This window comes from Anomaloglossus baeobatrachus, chromosome 11 (assembly GCF_048569485.1).
Source record: "Anomaloglossus baeobatrachus isolate aAnoBae1 chromosome 11, aAnoBae1.hap1, whole genome shotgun sequence".
Classification (NCBI taxonomy): domain Eukaryota; kingdom Metazoa; phylum Chordata; class Amphibia; order Anura; family Aromobatidae; genus Anomaloglossus; species Anomaloglossus baeobatrachus.
Window position 1 is genome coordinate 160,816,073 of NC_134363.1, and position 15,557 is coordinate 160,831,629.

Below are 15,557 nucleotides of genomic sequence, written 5' to 3' on the forward strand. Positions count from 1 at the left end.
TATGGGCAGCATACAGGTGTGGGATTTCTTTATCATCAGTAAGTTTTCTGGACTCAACTTATACTCCTAAGACACCAATTTATTTAACAATCTCAAACACTTATTTCTTTCCTGCACTATATACAAATGTTTGGTGAATGCTGCCAGTTTTGTGCAGTGGTTGTTGGAGCGGCTGTGCAGTGGTTGTCATCTGTAACCATGCAATCATGCATCAGTATGAACAGCGCACACATCCATGGACCTCACAGGTGGGGCGGATACGTTTGCAGATAATCCATCACAATTCATCCATGCTTACTATGCTAATTACACTATTTGACTTCATCCAAGTGAAAAATTAAATCAAGTCATCTAGGAGGAAAACATGGACAGTTTAGGGAAATATGGTAATCGCCAAGAAGCTTGGATAAAGCAAGTGGGTGAATTCCCAGACTCCTGCTGCGCACATCGCACTAGATATTTTTCTTCTCCTCTCCGTTCTCCTGTTTCTGCTACGTTTTAAGGTTAATGGAATTATTCTGTGCAATGCATCTTTTAGGAGGCTGCCATTGTCTGTGGCTTTATGCGGTAACGTCCAATGGTAAGCCTCCCGAGTGAGTGCAAATTCACTACATGAAAGGCCCAGTTGCTATGATACCCTTTAAAATGTGGACATTAATTGCCTGTGAGTGATTGCCGCCATGAAAACCGCAATTCCATGAAAGCTGAGGACATTAGGTATTTATATTAGAATTAATATTGTTAGTGTTCACTACTTATTCTTTTTACATAGTTTTTTTTCTATGTAAAAAGTATATAACTGACTCCTGAATATAAAGCTTACAATAACCAATTGTAATTTAAGAAAAGAATAAGTATTGCACGCACTTTTTTAATAATAGTCAAAATCATATTGTTTTATATTCTGTCCAGAAAACAAACATATTTCACTTTTTCTTGCTATATTGCAATGGTATGGGAGATATTTCCCATTTGCAATACTGCTAGACAGACTCATTTAAAGGTTTAAGCCCAAATGTCATCTTATAGTAGTGTACGTATATGTTTATTCAGGTGTGCAAATATGTCATTTTTAAATCTATCCCATTTTGCACATACCACCCCCTTGGAATGCCTTGTAGGCTCTATTTACCCTACCCATGCACTCTGCTCCTCGATAGTACTGTGCCTAAATGAATATCTGCCTGTGTGGTTTATATAATTACTCTGATAGGTGGTTTCCAGCAGAGCTCAACTTTGTTGCAATGTGTTCTTCCTACACAATGGAGTTTGTAATAATGAGGCACAGCTGAGACACTAGCAGTTGTGAGCTGTGTTTGATGTCTGCAGAAGACATATCAGTGAAGGGAAACTGCAAGCACTACTCTATTGATGCATATGGCAGAAAATAATCATCTGCCATTTGCATCAACACAGTGGAATTAACATTTTCACATCACTGAGGCCTGCAGTAGACAGATCAAACACAGCTCAGCCCTGACAGTGTCTTAGCTCTGTGCTGCCTAGTTTCAACAAGTTTTGATGTGTGAGCAGAGCATTTTGCAGGAAAGTTGAGCTCTGATAGAAACTACCTAATGCAATAAAGACGTAAAAACAAAAACAATAAAATGGGGCTGGCAGAGTTGTATACATGGGCATACACTGTTCAGAAAAATATTAGATTAGCTTGATGATATGCCAAATATCTGGTGGATGCAGCAGAGCATAGCATGGTGGAGCCAACACATTTATCAGTCAGCTGGCTTTCAGCACAGATCTGAGTCATCAACCCTCACAAAGGAGAGGGAGTAAGGCAGGCTTTGCACATTACGACATCGCAAGCCGATGCTGCGATGTCAAGTGCGATAGTCCCCGCCCCCGTTGTAGGTACGATATCTTGTGATAGCTGGCGTAGCGAACATTATCGCTACGCCAGCTTCACATGCACTCACCTGCCCTGCGACCGTCGCTCTGGCCAGCGAACCGCCTCCTTCCTAAGGGGGCGGGTCGTGCGGCGTCATAGCGACGGCAGGCGGACAATCAAAGTGGAGGGGCGGAGATGAGCAGGATGTAAACATCCCGCCCGCTCCTTCCTTCTCATTGCAGCCGGGAGGCAGGTAGGAGATGTTCCTCGCTCCTGCGGCTTCACACACAGCGATGTGTGGTGCCACAGGAACGAGGAACTAAATCGTACCTTTTTTCTGCACCGGCATTATGGAAATGTCAGAGAATGCACCGATGATACGATAACGACGCTTTTCCGATCATTAATTGTATCATCTAGGATTTACACACTACGACATCGCAAGTGACGCCGGATGTGCGTCACTTTCGATTTGACCCCACCGACATTGCACCTGCGATGTCGTAGTGTGCAAAGCCGCCCTTAGGCTATGTGCGCACGTAGCGTTCTGTCCCTGCAGAAATTTCTGCAGCGATTTGAACAGCACACGTGCGCTTCAAATCGCTGCAGAAAGAGTCCGTAATGAAAAAAAAAAAAAAGCTGATTTCATGCGCTCTGAGTGCAGCCCCTGCCATAGACAGAGCGGGGGATACATGCAGAGCGCACGGAATAAGTGACATGTCACTTCTTAGAATTTGCGCTTCGGGCAGTAGCCGAAGCGATGCGCTCTAATACGCCACGTGCGCACGTCTCCTGCATAATCTTCATAGATTATGCTGGTGACGCAGGACGCATGCAGTTACGCTGCGGCGCAGATCGCAGCGTAACTGCATGCAAATACGCAACGTGCGCACATAGCCTAGAGAAGGGTCTGCAGCACTGGGAAGCAAGGTGCTGCTGGAAATGTGGTTTTAGCAGCATAAGAAAACTGCCTGTAATCTGTATATTAATACTTGTGCAATGTGTAAAATAGTGCAAATGTGTAAATTACTAATATATGGGAAAGACCTCTAAAGCAATCCTATTAGTAGTGCAATTGTATCTATTTAATCAACCTAAGGCCATGTGTCCACGGTAGAATGTACCTGCGGATTTTTCTGCATGAAAATCCGCGACTTTCGCGGCACCTTTTTTTTGCCGAGGATTTGCCGCTGATTTACCGCGGATTTACCGCGAATTTGCCGCGGATTTTGATGCGGATTTTTTTTTTTCCCCCATTTTATACCCAAAATCCGCACCAAAATCCGCAACAATAATTGACATGCTGCAGATTTTTCCGGATCAAAATCCGCGGCAAATCCGCCGCGGAAAAATCCGCAGCATGGACACAGCATTTCCAAAATGCCACTGAAATGGTTTGGAAGTGCCGCTGCTGCAGATTTTCGGAAAATCCGCGGCAAATCCGCGGCAAAATCCGCGAGAAATCCGCAGCGTGGGCACATAGCCTAAAGTGCTATACAAGAAACCAATATGAAGTTTGCCTTGTAGGGGTTGTCCTCTTTGTATAATATTTTAATTACAAAGTGCATTGATCAAGGTTTCCCACTTCTGTGCCTCCTTTTTGTTGTAATATTTGGGGAAACCCCAAAGCAACTGTCTATATCAAACAATTCACTGTCTCTGCAATGTATGGAGGGCAAAATGTTCTTTTGTATCCTCTACTTGATAGATGAGGGTCTTTAAAGGGGTTGTCTCGTCAACTTAACCATATAAAATTGTAATGTGCTTGTAAATACGAGCAACTTTTCAACTGAACTCTCATTAAAAATCCTCTCTGTTCTCCAGAAAGGATGGAATTTTTATTCTATAGTTTACTGGTAGCTTCCTAGCTCTATCAGCAGTGGCCAGTGTCTTAAGCAAGCTCTGTGCTGTAGAGATTTCTTAACAATGTTTTGAATCTGTGGGGATGGTATTCTTATGGTAATGAGCTGTGCCGATTTGGTGCCAAACATAGTGTTTACTTTGGTGACCAAAAATTTTAATTTTGATCTCATCTGACCACAGCACCTTCCTGCATACATTTAGGCAGTCTCCATGTGTCTTTTGGCAAACTGATCATTTGATGATAATGGATTTGATGGTGCTCCACGGATCATCATAGATTGGGATAGTTTTAAAAACCCAACTCTGACTTGTACTTCTCAACAACTTTGTCTCTGACTTGTTTGGAGATCTCCTTGGTCTTTATAGTGATTGGAGATCTCCTTGGTCTTCATGGTGTCCTTTGGAGATCTCCTTGGTCTTTATGGTGTTGTTTGGAGATCTCCTTTGTCTTCATACTGTTGTTTGGAGATCTCCTTGGTCTTCATGGTGTTTGGAGATCTCCTTGGTCTTCATGGTGCTTGGAGATCTCCTTGGTCTTCATGGTGTTGTTTGGTTAATGGTGCATCTTGCTTTATAGTGTTGCAGCCTCTGTGACCTTACAGAAAAGGTGATTAATCTGTCAGACCCTGGGACGCTTAGATTGCACACAAGGGCACTTCCATTCACTGAGCATGGGACATATAACAGTAATTACTTGCACCAACATTTTTAGAGGCTTCATAGCAAAAGGGGTGAATACATATGCACAGGTGGGGGGAATGAATATTTTCACAAGACACTGTAGCTTCCTCTACGAGCAAGCTGCTACAAAAGTGCCTCATGAATTAATTCATTCCAGCTTATTAAAAATAAAATTGGGCCATTCTGTCTTTCCCCAGTTATGGTACTTATCTCTAAATAACAGCAACAAAAAAAAAATCTTTACTTTTTTTCTTATTTTCCAAAATTGTAAAACATGTGTATTTATACTTTATTAAAAATTCTGTATGGTATGCTGTAGAATTGACTATCAAAGTGGACTGGAGTCATTTGAGGATTTTAGGTCAGAGTCACTTGTTTCCAGTAGCCAGTTATACGCTGCCCTTTTTTTGGCCATGAAAGGGAAGTCTTGTTTGGTTTACATGTAAAACTATTTCATTCATTTAAACTTCCAAATAAACATATTAGAAGTGTCAGCGTCTGGGGAGTTGTGTTCTTTGGCAAATACATCATCCTTTTCCTACGAGACATTGGTTTGATCTTTCAGCATAATTGACTTTGAAACCAGTTGGATTCTGTAAGCATGAGAATCTGAGTGGAACTCTTCTTGTTTTCTTCATGTGTGCAGCATCTGAGAACATAATTGGACTCTTTTTATTTATTGATGTTAGTGTAATCTCAGTTTCAGGCTCTCATAATATGGGGGATTTTATGATATTTAAATCGCTATGGAATTATTGGCGCTATATACCGTATTTTTCGCTTTATAAGACGCACTTTTGTTCCCCCAAATTTTGGGGGAAAGTAGGGGGTGCGTCTTATAAACCGAATATACGGATTATATACTGCAGGGTCCAGGGGAGGTGGGGGCCGCTCTGGAGCCGTGCTGGGGGCTGCTGGGGGGGATGGTGAAGCTGAGGGAGGGAATCTTTGATCTCCTGCTCCCGCTCATATAATATGCAAAGCCGCTGTCCATAGCTGTGGTGCTGAAACCGCACCGCGGCGATGGGCTGGGGGAGCGGCGCATATTATACCTGCCTGCGCCCCTTTGATCGCACATGCACCCCTGTGTTAGCTATGGCCCCCGTGCTGCTGCCCATAGTAAAATAAAAAACTCTTTACTTACCCCATCCAGCGTGTCTCCCTCCTGGTGCTGTGATCAGGCACGCAGAGATTTCACTCTGCAGTGCCGATCACATGACCGGACCGTGAACCAGGAAATGCAGGCAGGAGGCCGGAGCTCAACCCTGAGGAGGGGGACACGAGGGAGCACAGTGCTGGAGAAGGTAAGGAAAGAGTTTATTTTACTAAAAGCAGCAGCCTGGGGGCCCGTGTGTGTCAGCCACAGGGGGGCCGTGTGTGGCAGCCACAGGGGGGTCTGTGTGTGGCAGCCACAGTGGGGCCGTGTGTGGCAGCCACAGGGGGGGCCGTGTGTGTCATCCTCAGGGGGGCCGTGTGTGTCATCCACAGGGGGGCCGTGTGTAGCAGCCACAGGGGGGCCGTGTGTGGCAGCCACAGGGGGGGCCGTGTGGCGTGTGTGGCAGCCACAGGGGGGCCGTGTGTGGCAGCCACAGGGGGGGCCGTGTGTGGCAGCCACAGGGGGGCAGTGTGGCAGCCACAGGGGGCGTGTGCCAGCACAAGGGGGCTATATTCAATATAAGGTGGCCATATCCAGATGAAGGGCGCTAATTTTAGGATGGGGGGCTATGAGGGACATATACCCTATATGATTTGATAGACGGACACTGGCATTATAAGACGGACCCCATTTATTAAAAAAAAAATTCCTTCACCAAATTTGGGGGGGTGCGTCTTATAATCCGGTGCGTCTTATAAAGCGAAAAATACGGTAAGTGAATAAATATATATTTTTATATATACTGTATATTAGGAACTAAGTCTTTTTTTATAATTGTAATGTTTATTAAAGTTTTTTTTATTAAAAAATGTACTTCAAATGCAGAAAATAACAATGAATTTCGATGAAAATCCAATAAACCAGTTTTATGGAAAAATTGGGTCTTTTTAACTGGAGTTTTTCCAGAACAATGACCTGTGTCAAACTTTCTGCTAATATAAAATATGCTGACTTTTCTCATCCAACCCACTTGCTAGTGTCATGTAGATATCCCCAGTCCATATATTCAGTCAAGATGTCATGGAGGATAGACACCTATTCCAGTCACCCTCTCATGAGCCAGAATAAAGAGCCACTGTTTTCTAGCGACTTTCTTGCTGACATAATCAAGTCATTCTCTTATTATATTGATGGATATTCATTTGAATGGCTATCATGTAATGCTTTATTTTGACTTCTGAATGGGACTAGAAGGCTGGACAAAAATGCTCTGGATCTTACAAGGTTGTTACCATCTTCGTAGATGGATATTGTCAGATAGTACTTGTAAAAACAAGCATTTTTGCTATTTACTGCTTATTAAAGTTTTCAGCCAAGATATTAAAGGGATATGTGTCATGTTTTTTTATTTTGGTATTAATAATAGTGATTATGGAATCAAGTATTTTTAATACAAAATTAAACTCACTGTTTATTTAGTTTTTATATAATTCTATTTTTACTGAAACACAGGGGGCTGCCATCTTGGATCTGCTGTGTGTAATGCCAGTTACTCACCTCATTTATGGCAGCCCTCTTTGCATTGATTCTAATTGTCAGGCTACGACATTATACTTATCACAGAGACAGCTTCTGCTGTGACCTGGAGACGCCCCCTGGGCTGTCCAGATCACAGCAGAGGGAGGATTTCGCTGCCATCTTTGTGGAGCTAACAGTGTGTGCTGTGTGCTGCACTTTCCCCCTGTCAACCGCCAGGATGGGGTGAGTACCTGTGCTGGGCAGTGGTGATTGCACCGTAAGTGATCCTGGCGTGCTGCTCCCACCCGTCTGTTCACCCCCCCTCTGCTCACCACCCACTCCTCCGCCGCTCACCCCCTACTTCGGCCGTTCATCCCCCCCAGCATGTGCTCACCTAGGTCCTCCGCTCCTCGCTGCTCTGTGCTGTGATCGCTGACTGGAGGAACAGACACCAGGCTGACAGGACAGGCTGCCAGGGACGCAAGTCTGAGGTGAGTGCATGTGGCTGGAAACAGTGATCGCAGCATGATATCTGTAGTGCAGTGCCGCACAGGCTGCAGATCACCTCTCCTCGCCGCATGTCACCTTGGACCTCTGATTCCAGCCGGCAACACAGTATATGGGGGATACAGTGTGGTGCGGGATATAGTGGGGCACTATGCCAGCTGTCCTTAGTGACACTTTCGACATTAGGATCACTTTGCGGTCACCAACAAAATGGCTCTGCAGTGTGATTCTAAACTTCATCTTTTGTTATCCTTTTGGAAACACCCAGAACAGGAGGGGAAGGTGACATCACACACAGGAGAGCAGATTCCAACCACTTTTACTGCAGTTTTAATGTGAGCTAGTTCTACAGTAGCTCTACAGTCGGATTTCTGTAGGATTTCAGCAGCTTCTCTCCCTAGTGTTTAAGAGTGGAAAATATCAAACTTTTAATTATTTTTTTATCACATTTTTCTCAATTAAAAACAAATAATATTTAAACAAAACATTAATACTTTACATTTTACCAGTTATTGAAAGTTTTGGGGTTTTTTGACGACACTTTCCCTTTAAATTTTTTCTTTTGTTTATAGCTTGTTGTTACCTGAGACACAGACTACCGCTGCTTTCTAGCTTGTAAACTCTGTTGAAGCTTGCCAAGTTTAGAAGATATCAGTACTCCAATGATCCTGGCCAGCATCAAAAATGTAGTTACAAGTTCAATAAAAAACAAACTTCTAAGCACCACGCATGTCCTGCAACAATCTGATGAAAGAGAAGTTTTTATGTTTTTGAGAATGACAAAAATTTCCAAGCAATGATTTACAAAATTGATTGTACTTACAAACGCTATCCAGCAGTCATTTATAAGACAAGAAAAATGCATTGCAACTGCATTGTTTGAGCATGGCGTAATAAGATTTGAACGTGTCTTAAAAATTTCCATATCAATATATTATGGTGCACTGAAAAGCACCATAACTTGTTTAGTCTGAAACTTTGGTTTCTAAAACCTATAAAGCTCAGACTAAGATTTTGTGCTTTCCAGAGATTTGGTCATGACTGTTTGGGAATTGGTGGCAGGCTCCACACTGTAAATATTACAATATTTCTTTCCATTATATGCTTGCTGGTTGGTATTTTGTATCATCTATCGTTGTACATAATTAGATTTTTCAAGAGCGTTCAATCTTGTCAACTCCTCCCATTTGATTAACATTGTTTATGAGATGAGGATTCCAGTGAGGATTGAAACATGTTGCATGTAAAATGAAAGAAGTCTTCTTTGCATAAAGATTGAAACCTGAAGAATTTTATTTACAACATACCAGTAACACCTGGGTAATAGAAAGGAGAATATTTGTGGCCTTTTCCTTTGGATACTTGTATGTATATGTATATGAGTGAGCACTACAATGCTCCGGTGCTCGGTACTTGTAACAAGCAGTTGGACACTCAGACGGACTTGATTTGTTTATCAAGTATAATGAATGTAATGGAAGTTAGTGGGGAACTCAAGCATTTTTCTAGAAGATTTCCTGGAAAAATGGCCAAGTCCCCCAATGACTTCCACTATACTCTGTACACGAGTCACGCCCCTCCGAGCGTTCAATTGCTCGTTATGAGTAACGAGCACCCAAACCTTTTAGTGTTCACTCACCACTAATAAGATGTTTTAAAGTAGATTTTCCTCCTAAAAAAATATGTAGTATATTTAAGGGGTTCTCCAGTAAAAAAAATATGTTACCTGTCCACAATATAGGTGATAACATAAAAATTGGTGGGGATTTGACTATAGGGAGTGCGCATATACATGCGCTTTGGAACGGCTTTGCACATTGGAGTTGCAGTGCGCATGAGGATTGGAGCGGCAGTGCACATGCACATTGGAGCGGCAATGCACTAGACCTGTCTGCCGCTCCATTCATTTGTTAAGGGGCTGTAATTAAAAGCCAAGCACAGCACTCAGTAGCCCAATAGAACGTGAACGGATCTGCAATCAGGTATGTACACTGGGATAAACGTTCCCTGTTCTGCCAATCAATATAGGTTCCAGCGGTCAGACCCACACCGATTGATATGCTATCACCTTGTTTTTACTGGTGAACCCCTTTAAACTAAAATAAGTAGTTTTCTTATCTTGGGTCCAATTTCTGCTTTTTACAATCAGTACTTTAAAATTTATAGCATATTGTATTTTATGTATATATTTTTCTTAAAACTATAGCATCCTGAAAATAGCTGTGGTTGTCCTTATATGACCCCTATTTGTGACAAGTTAAGGAGAGGAAGGTGGGCGAAGTCATAGGAACCAGAGCCACATAGTATTCAACCTGGACCCTTGTGTTTGTTGGAAGCATCAATGTGGATGCTTTTCCCACATACTGCACACAAGCATAATGATTTCATTTGGCAGAACTGAATCAGGAAGGAAGGATTCGGTTACACAACAATAAAACATACGATCAGAAAATGCTTCTAAATAGAATTTTCAGTGATTTAGTGAAATGGATGTAAGAACATGTAAGGATGTGTCCAAGGAATCCCAGTGGGAGCTTTTGTAGTTTTTTTGGTTTTATGATCATAAGTTTCCATTTGTTCTTTTAGGTCAGTATAACAGGATATGATCTCTGCTTTTATTTATTCAGCCTGCTCATACTGTAACCATCTTGAATATCGGGGTTTTATTTCTTAGGGCACGTGTACACAGTGGTTTTTGAGGATTAATTGGAACAGGTCAGCTTTAAAAAAAAACAAAACAAAAAAAAAACCCCAACATAATCACTTAAAAAAATACTGAAAAAACTCTTTCTGTCCACTTCTATTGGAAATCCACTGTTATGTTCAAATATTCAGTCTTTTGATCAGTTTTTTTCGTCCACTTCAGTTTTTGAAAAATACCTGTTAGCAAAGAAAAACAATGTTTAGACTTTGAATCTGCTCCAAACTAGGCATTGTTCAATCAAGAGGCTACAAAAAGCGGTTTAGATAAAAAAAAATAAAAACCTTCAAAACTGCTCCAAGAAACTAAAAACTCCTAAAAGGAGGAGCATTCTCTGAATAGGTGTCTGTTAAAAAAAAAATCCGTTTTAACCTTGCAAGAGTCTAAAGACCACTTTACATGCTGCGATATCAGTACCGATATCGCTAGTGAGCGTACCCGCCCCAGTCGGTTGTGCGTCACGGGCAAATCGCTGCCCGTTGCGCACAACATCGTTAGTCCCCATCACACATACTTACCGTCTCCTTTCTAAGGGGATAGTTCATTCGGCGTCACAGCGACGTCACTAAGCCGCCGCCCAATAGAAGCAGAGGGGCGGAGATGAGCGGGACGAACATCCCGGCCACCTCCTTCCTTCCTCATTGCGTGCGGCCGCAGGTATAATGTAGTTCCTCGTTCCTGCGGTGTCACACATAGCAATGTGTGCTGCCGCAGCAACGACGAACAACCTGCGTCCTGCAACAGCAACGGTAATCGGGAAAGAAACGACGCATCAACGATTAGGTGAGTAATTTTGAACGTTAACGGACGTTTCTGCGTTTCACATGCAACGACGTCGCTAATGAGGCCAGGTGTGCGTCACGAATTCCGTGACCCCCAACGACATCTCGTTAGGGATGTCGTTGCGTGTAAAGCGGCCTTAAGGCTTTGTTCACATATTTCGTTTTTGCAGCATTTTTTTGAGATTTTTGTTAATTCAAAATATAATGGTTTTTTTACAGAACCAGCAACAGCTATGAGATTTCAGAAAGCCTTTCAGTCCAGCTATTTCAACAAAAAATAGGTTGTAGCTTTTCTTTGCTCTGCTTTTACGAGATTATTTACTAAAAGTGCCATTTCTTATTACAATTGTACATTTTAAAGTATTTGGAGTTACTCAAACTTTTATGCAGATTTGAATGAAAAACCCTCTTCATGGTCTAGTAGTAAATGAGCACAATGGAAGGAGAGTATCAAAGTTAAAGGGAACCGGTCGCCAGATTTGGCGACTATAAGCTACTGCCACCAATAGTGAGATCTTATATACAGCATTCCAGATTACTGGATATAAGAGCCCAGGCCGATCTATATAACATAAAAACATCTTTTATTTTACTCACCTAGGGGGTGGTCCGGTCCAATGGGTATTGCTGGTCTCAGGTCTGGTGCCTCCTCTTTTTTAGCGATCACCGTCCTCCTTCCCTGTTCCGTGTGGATGATACGTCCTACATCAGCCACACAGAGGCCTCCATTGCGCTCCTGCACACTTCTCTTTGCCCTGTTGAGTCCAGCTCAAACTATTGTAGTGTGCATGCACGGGCAGTCTTTAACCTTTCCCTCGCACTTGCGCATTACAGTACTGTGCTCTGCCCGCAATCGGGCAGAGAAGTGTGCATGTGCAGGAGCGCAATGACAGACTCTGTATGCATGATGTAGGACACATCATCCACACAAAGCAGGGAAGTAGGAAGGCGATGGAAGAGAGGAGGCGCCTGATAAAGACCAGCGACACCCATCAGATCGGACCGCCTCGCAGGTGAGTATAATAAAAGTTGTTTTTTTACGTTCTACAGATTAGTCTGGACACTTATATACAGTATTCTGGAATGCTGTATATGGTGGCCACAGTTTATAGGGGACAAATCTGGTGACAGGTTCCCTTTAAGATAGTGAAAAATATTACAGTAATAATAGTCATAAATACAATTAAAAAATTACAATAATTGACAATTGAATATCTCATGGAAACTGACTGCTAAGATATGATTTCTTTTTTACCTTGCCCCATCCTAATTTTTTTTTTATATTCTGCCTAATCTACCTCTCGCTCATGAATCTGAGAAGTGATTTATGTGTGCTTCCATTAATGTGACTAACTCTCTTTCTTCTCTTCTTCTTCACCTGCTTTCTGTAGAGCACAGGAGGCTTAGCGCTGGTAAGTAATAGGCTGTCACCCTGCATCTCACATGCTCATTCTTTACCTCCCCATCCGTTTCGTGCTGTAGCATTAAATGTGTCGACTCATCTGTGCTCATCTCCATTCTGCAAATGATGGATCGCGATCCTTGGCCGTTTTTTTTGCGCAGTGGTAGAGTTAAACCGGACTTGACCTTTGAATTGTTAAAAAAAAAACTGGCTTGTAAAAAGCAGTAACATTTGGCGATGTGATAAATAGGAAAAGAATCCTTCACACATCGGAAAAAAAAGATTGTATTTTTTTACTAGTTCAACTTCAACCAGCAATTCATCTAAGGATTCGGCATTTCACTACATTTATGGACTCCTGAAAATATGCATGTTATTGGGATCATGTATCATTCAATATATTTTAGAGCAGGAATGTCAGTTGTGTGATCAGAATGAATAAACCATAGAAAGGAGCAAATCCACCAGAATTCAATTTAGTCACATTTGGTTGAAATCTGATGGGAAATTTGATTTGCATAGATTAAATTTGGTGCAAATCAAATGTGCCAGTAAGGGGTTAAAAAAATTTAACGGGAATGTGTCACCAGATTTTTGTCACCTAATTTTGAGATCAATGAAATAAACTTATCTGTGCTAAGATAATGTGTGATTAAAATTTGTATGCAACATATTGTTATTGTTGGCAAAGGCATCTGTGAATTAGTGCTCCATTAGGTCCTATTATTATTAGGAGTTATTTGCTGTTTTTTTCTGTAGCAGAGGAGTGAGTTTTTTAGCGCGTTGGCCATTTATCCAATTGTCTAATTTAACATCTGAATAATGTAGAGACAGATAACCTAATTCCAGCGATGTGTCACTTGGGCTGCTTGCTGTAGTTTTGATACACTCACTGTATTTTTAACAGGAGATTATCACTATAGGACTAGTACACCTGCTACCAAATAATCCTCCATATTAATAAGTTCTGTGTGACCCCGCCACCACCACCTCTGATTTACAGCTATTTGTGTGCACTGTGCATAGGCAGAAAGCTGCCAATTAGTAGTGGGGGTGGGGTTATACATAGCTCAGCATTTAGAGAACTGGTATATCAGTAGTGAAAACATTGATTTTGTCAAAACTTCAGCATGCAGTCCAATAAGTGATACATCACTGGAATCGGGGTCACTGCCCCTACATAATGCAGCTCACAGATTTGATAACAAAAACCTGGTGACAAATTACCTTTAAATTCTCTCTTCTCTCCATGGCCCTTCCCACATTTCTCCTGTCTTCTATCTTCTATCAAAGATACAAAATGATGTGAATTTAAGTGGCTGCCTGATATCACATCCAGAAGAAGAAGCAAGCAGAGTGGCGAGGGAATGGGGCAGCCGGGTGTGCGTCCTGCACTTTTTTTCTCAATAAACTATGATAGACCATTATTATAAAAAAATGATGGACAGCTCTTTTAATATATGTTCAAAGTTGCTTTTGTAATATGCAATCAATACACCATCATTTTTGGGTTTCATCATTCGCTGCCGTCGAAATTGTGAGTTTACAACCAGCAGATGGGCTTTGCTAAAGTTTAGATTGGAAGCGTATGATGTAGTGGCTGCCATTTGCACACAATCAAAAAAAGGCGGATCCCCAGCACAAAGAACGTCCATAGAAACTTGAAATAAAGTTAAAATGTCATTTTATTCCAATAATGGTTAAAAAAGGGGGGAGAAGGAATAAAACATAACTCCTCCGATCTACGCGTTTTCAGACATGATCATGATTAAGGATGATTGCGTCTGAAACGCACAGATCGGAGAAGTTATGTTTTATTCCTTCTTCCCCACTTTTTAACCATTATTGGAATAAAATGACATTTTAACTTTATTTCAAGTTTCTATGGGCGTTCTTTGTGCTGGGGATCCGCCTTTTTTTGATAGACTACAGCCTTCTTGACCCACGAGCTCCGTCCGGATTTTCCTTCCTGGAATGACTACATGGTGGTGAGCTGATTCACTCTTTTTTATGCTGCCATTTCCAGTATTTTTAGCAAAGTATCACTGTTGAGATCCGAGGTTTCTTTCATGTTATCTCTGGAAAATATGCTCTATATGTGTAAATTGTGTGAGATTGGATTAGTCTTGTATTGTTCTACAAAGTAGTAACTCATTGCAAAATACCTTTAAAGATATATAAAAATATATTTTGCTAAACTGCTCCAGTGAAAGTGCTTTATATTTGCTCTTCTGATGCCGTTTTTTTCTCTTCAGCAGTTTAAGACCCATCCCCCCTGAGGCTGAAATTTATTTTTTTTATCTTTTATGTACTATGCTAGAAAAAACGCTGTATGCAACATTCACAAATGATCAGCACATATCAAACAGGAGTCCAGCTTCTTAGGGGTGCTTCACACACAGCGAGCTCGCTGCCGAGATCGCTGCTGAGTCACGCTTTTTGTGACGCAGCAGTGACCTCATTAGCGATCTCGCTGTGTGTGACAATGAGCAGCGATCTGGCCCCTGCTGCGAGATCGCTGCTCGTTACACACAGCCCTGGTTCGTTTTCTTCAAAGCCGCTCTCCTGCTGTGACACACAGATCGCTGTGTGTGACAGCAAGAGAGCGACAAATGAAGCGAGCAGAGAGCAGGAGCCGGCGTCTGGCAGCTGAGGTAAGCTGTATCCAAGATAAACATCGGGTAACCAAGGTGGTTACCCGATATTTACCTTAGTTACCAGCCTCCGCAGCTCTCACGCTGCCTGTGCTGCCGGCTCCGGCTCTCTGCACATGTAGCTGCTGTACACATCGGGTTAATTAACCCGATGTGTACAGCAGCTAGGAGAGCAAGGAGCCAGCGCTAAGCAGTGTGCGCGGCTCCCTGCTCTCTGCACATGTAGCTGCATTACACATCGGGTTAATTAACCCGATGTGTAATGCAGCTAGGAGAGCAAGGAGCCAGCGCTCAGTGTGCGCGGCTCCCTGCTCCCTGCTCACACTGGTAACTAATGTAAACATCGGGTAACCATACCCGATGTTTACCTTAGTTACCAGTCTCCGCAGCTTCCAGACGGCAGCTCCGTGCAAGCGCAGCGTCGCTTGCACGTCGCTGCTGGCTGGGGGCTGTTCACTGGTCGATGGTGAGATCTGCATGTTTGACAGCTCACCAGCGACCATGTAGCGA

At 42.4% G+C, this 15,557-nt stretch overlaps 1 protein-coding gene across 11 annotated transcripts in view; it reads left to right on the forward strand.

The window, feature by feature from the left end:
* AGRN (agrin) overlaps nt 1-15,557 on the forward strand; it is a 670,274-nt gene that overhangs the window by 175,373 nt on the left and 479,344 nt on the right. For 7 of the 11 annotated variants that reach the window (XM_075327095.1, XM_075327101.1, XM_075327098.1 and 4 more), the window contains exon 3: nt 12,383-12,403. The exons of the other annotated variants lie outside the window; for them this stretch is intronic. In XM_075327095.1, the coding sequence (XP_075183210.1) occupies nt 12,383-12,403 (21 nt within the window). The remainder of the gene's footprint in view (nt 1-12,382; nt 12,404-15,557) is intronic. 11 annotated transcript variants of the gene reach the window in all.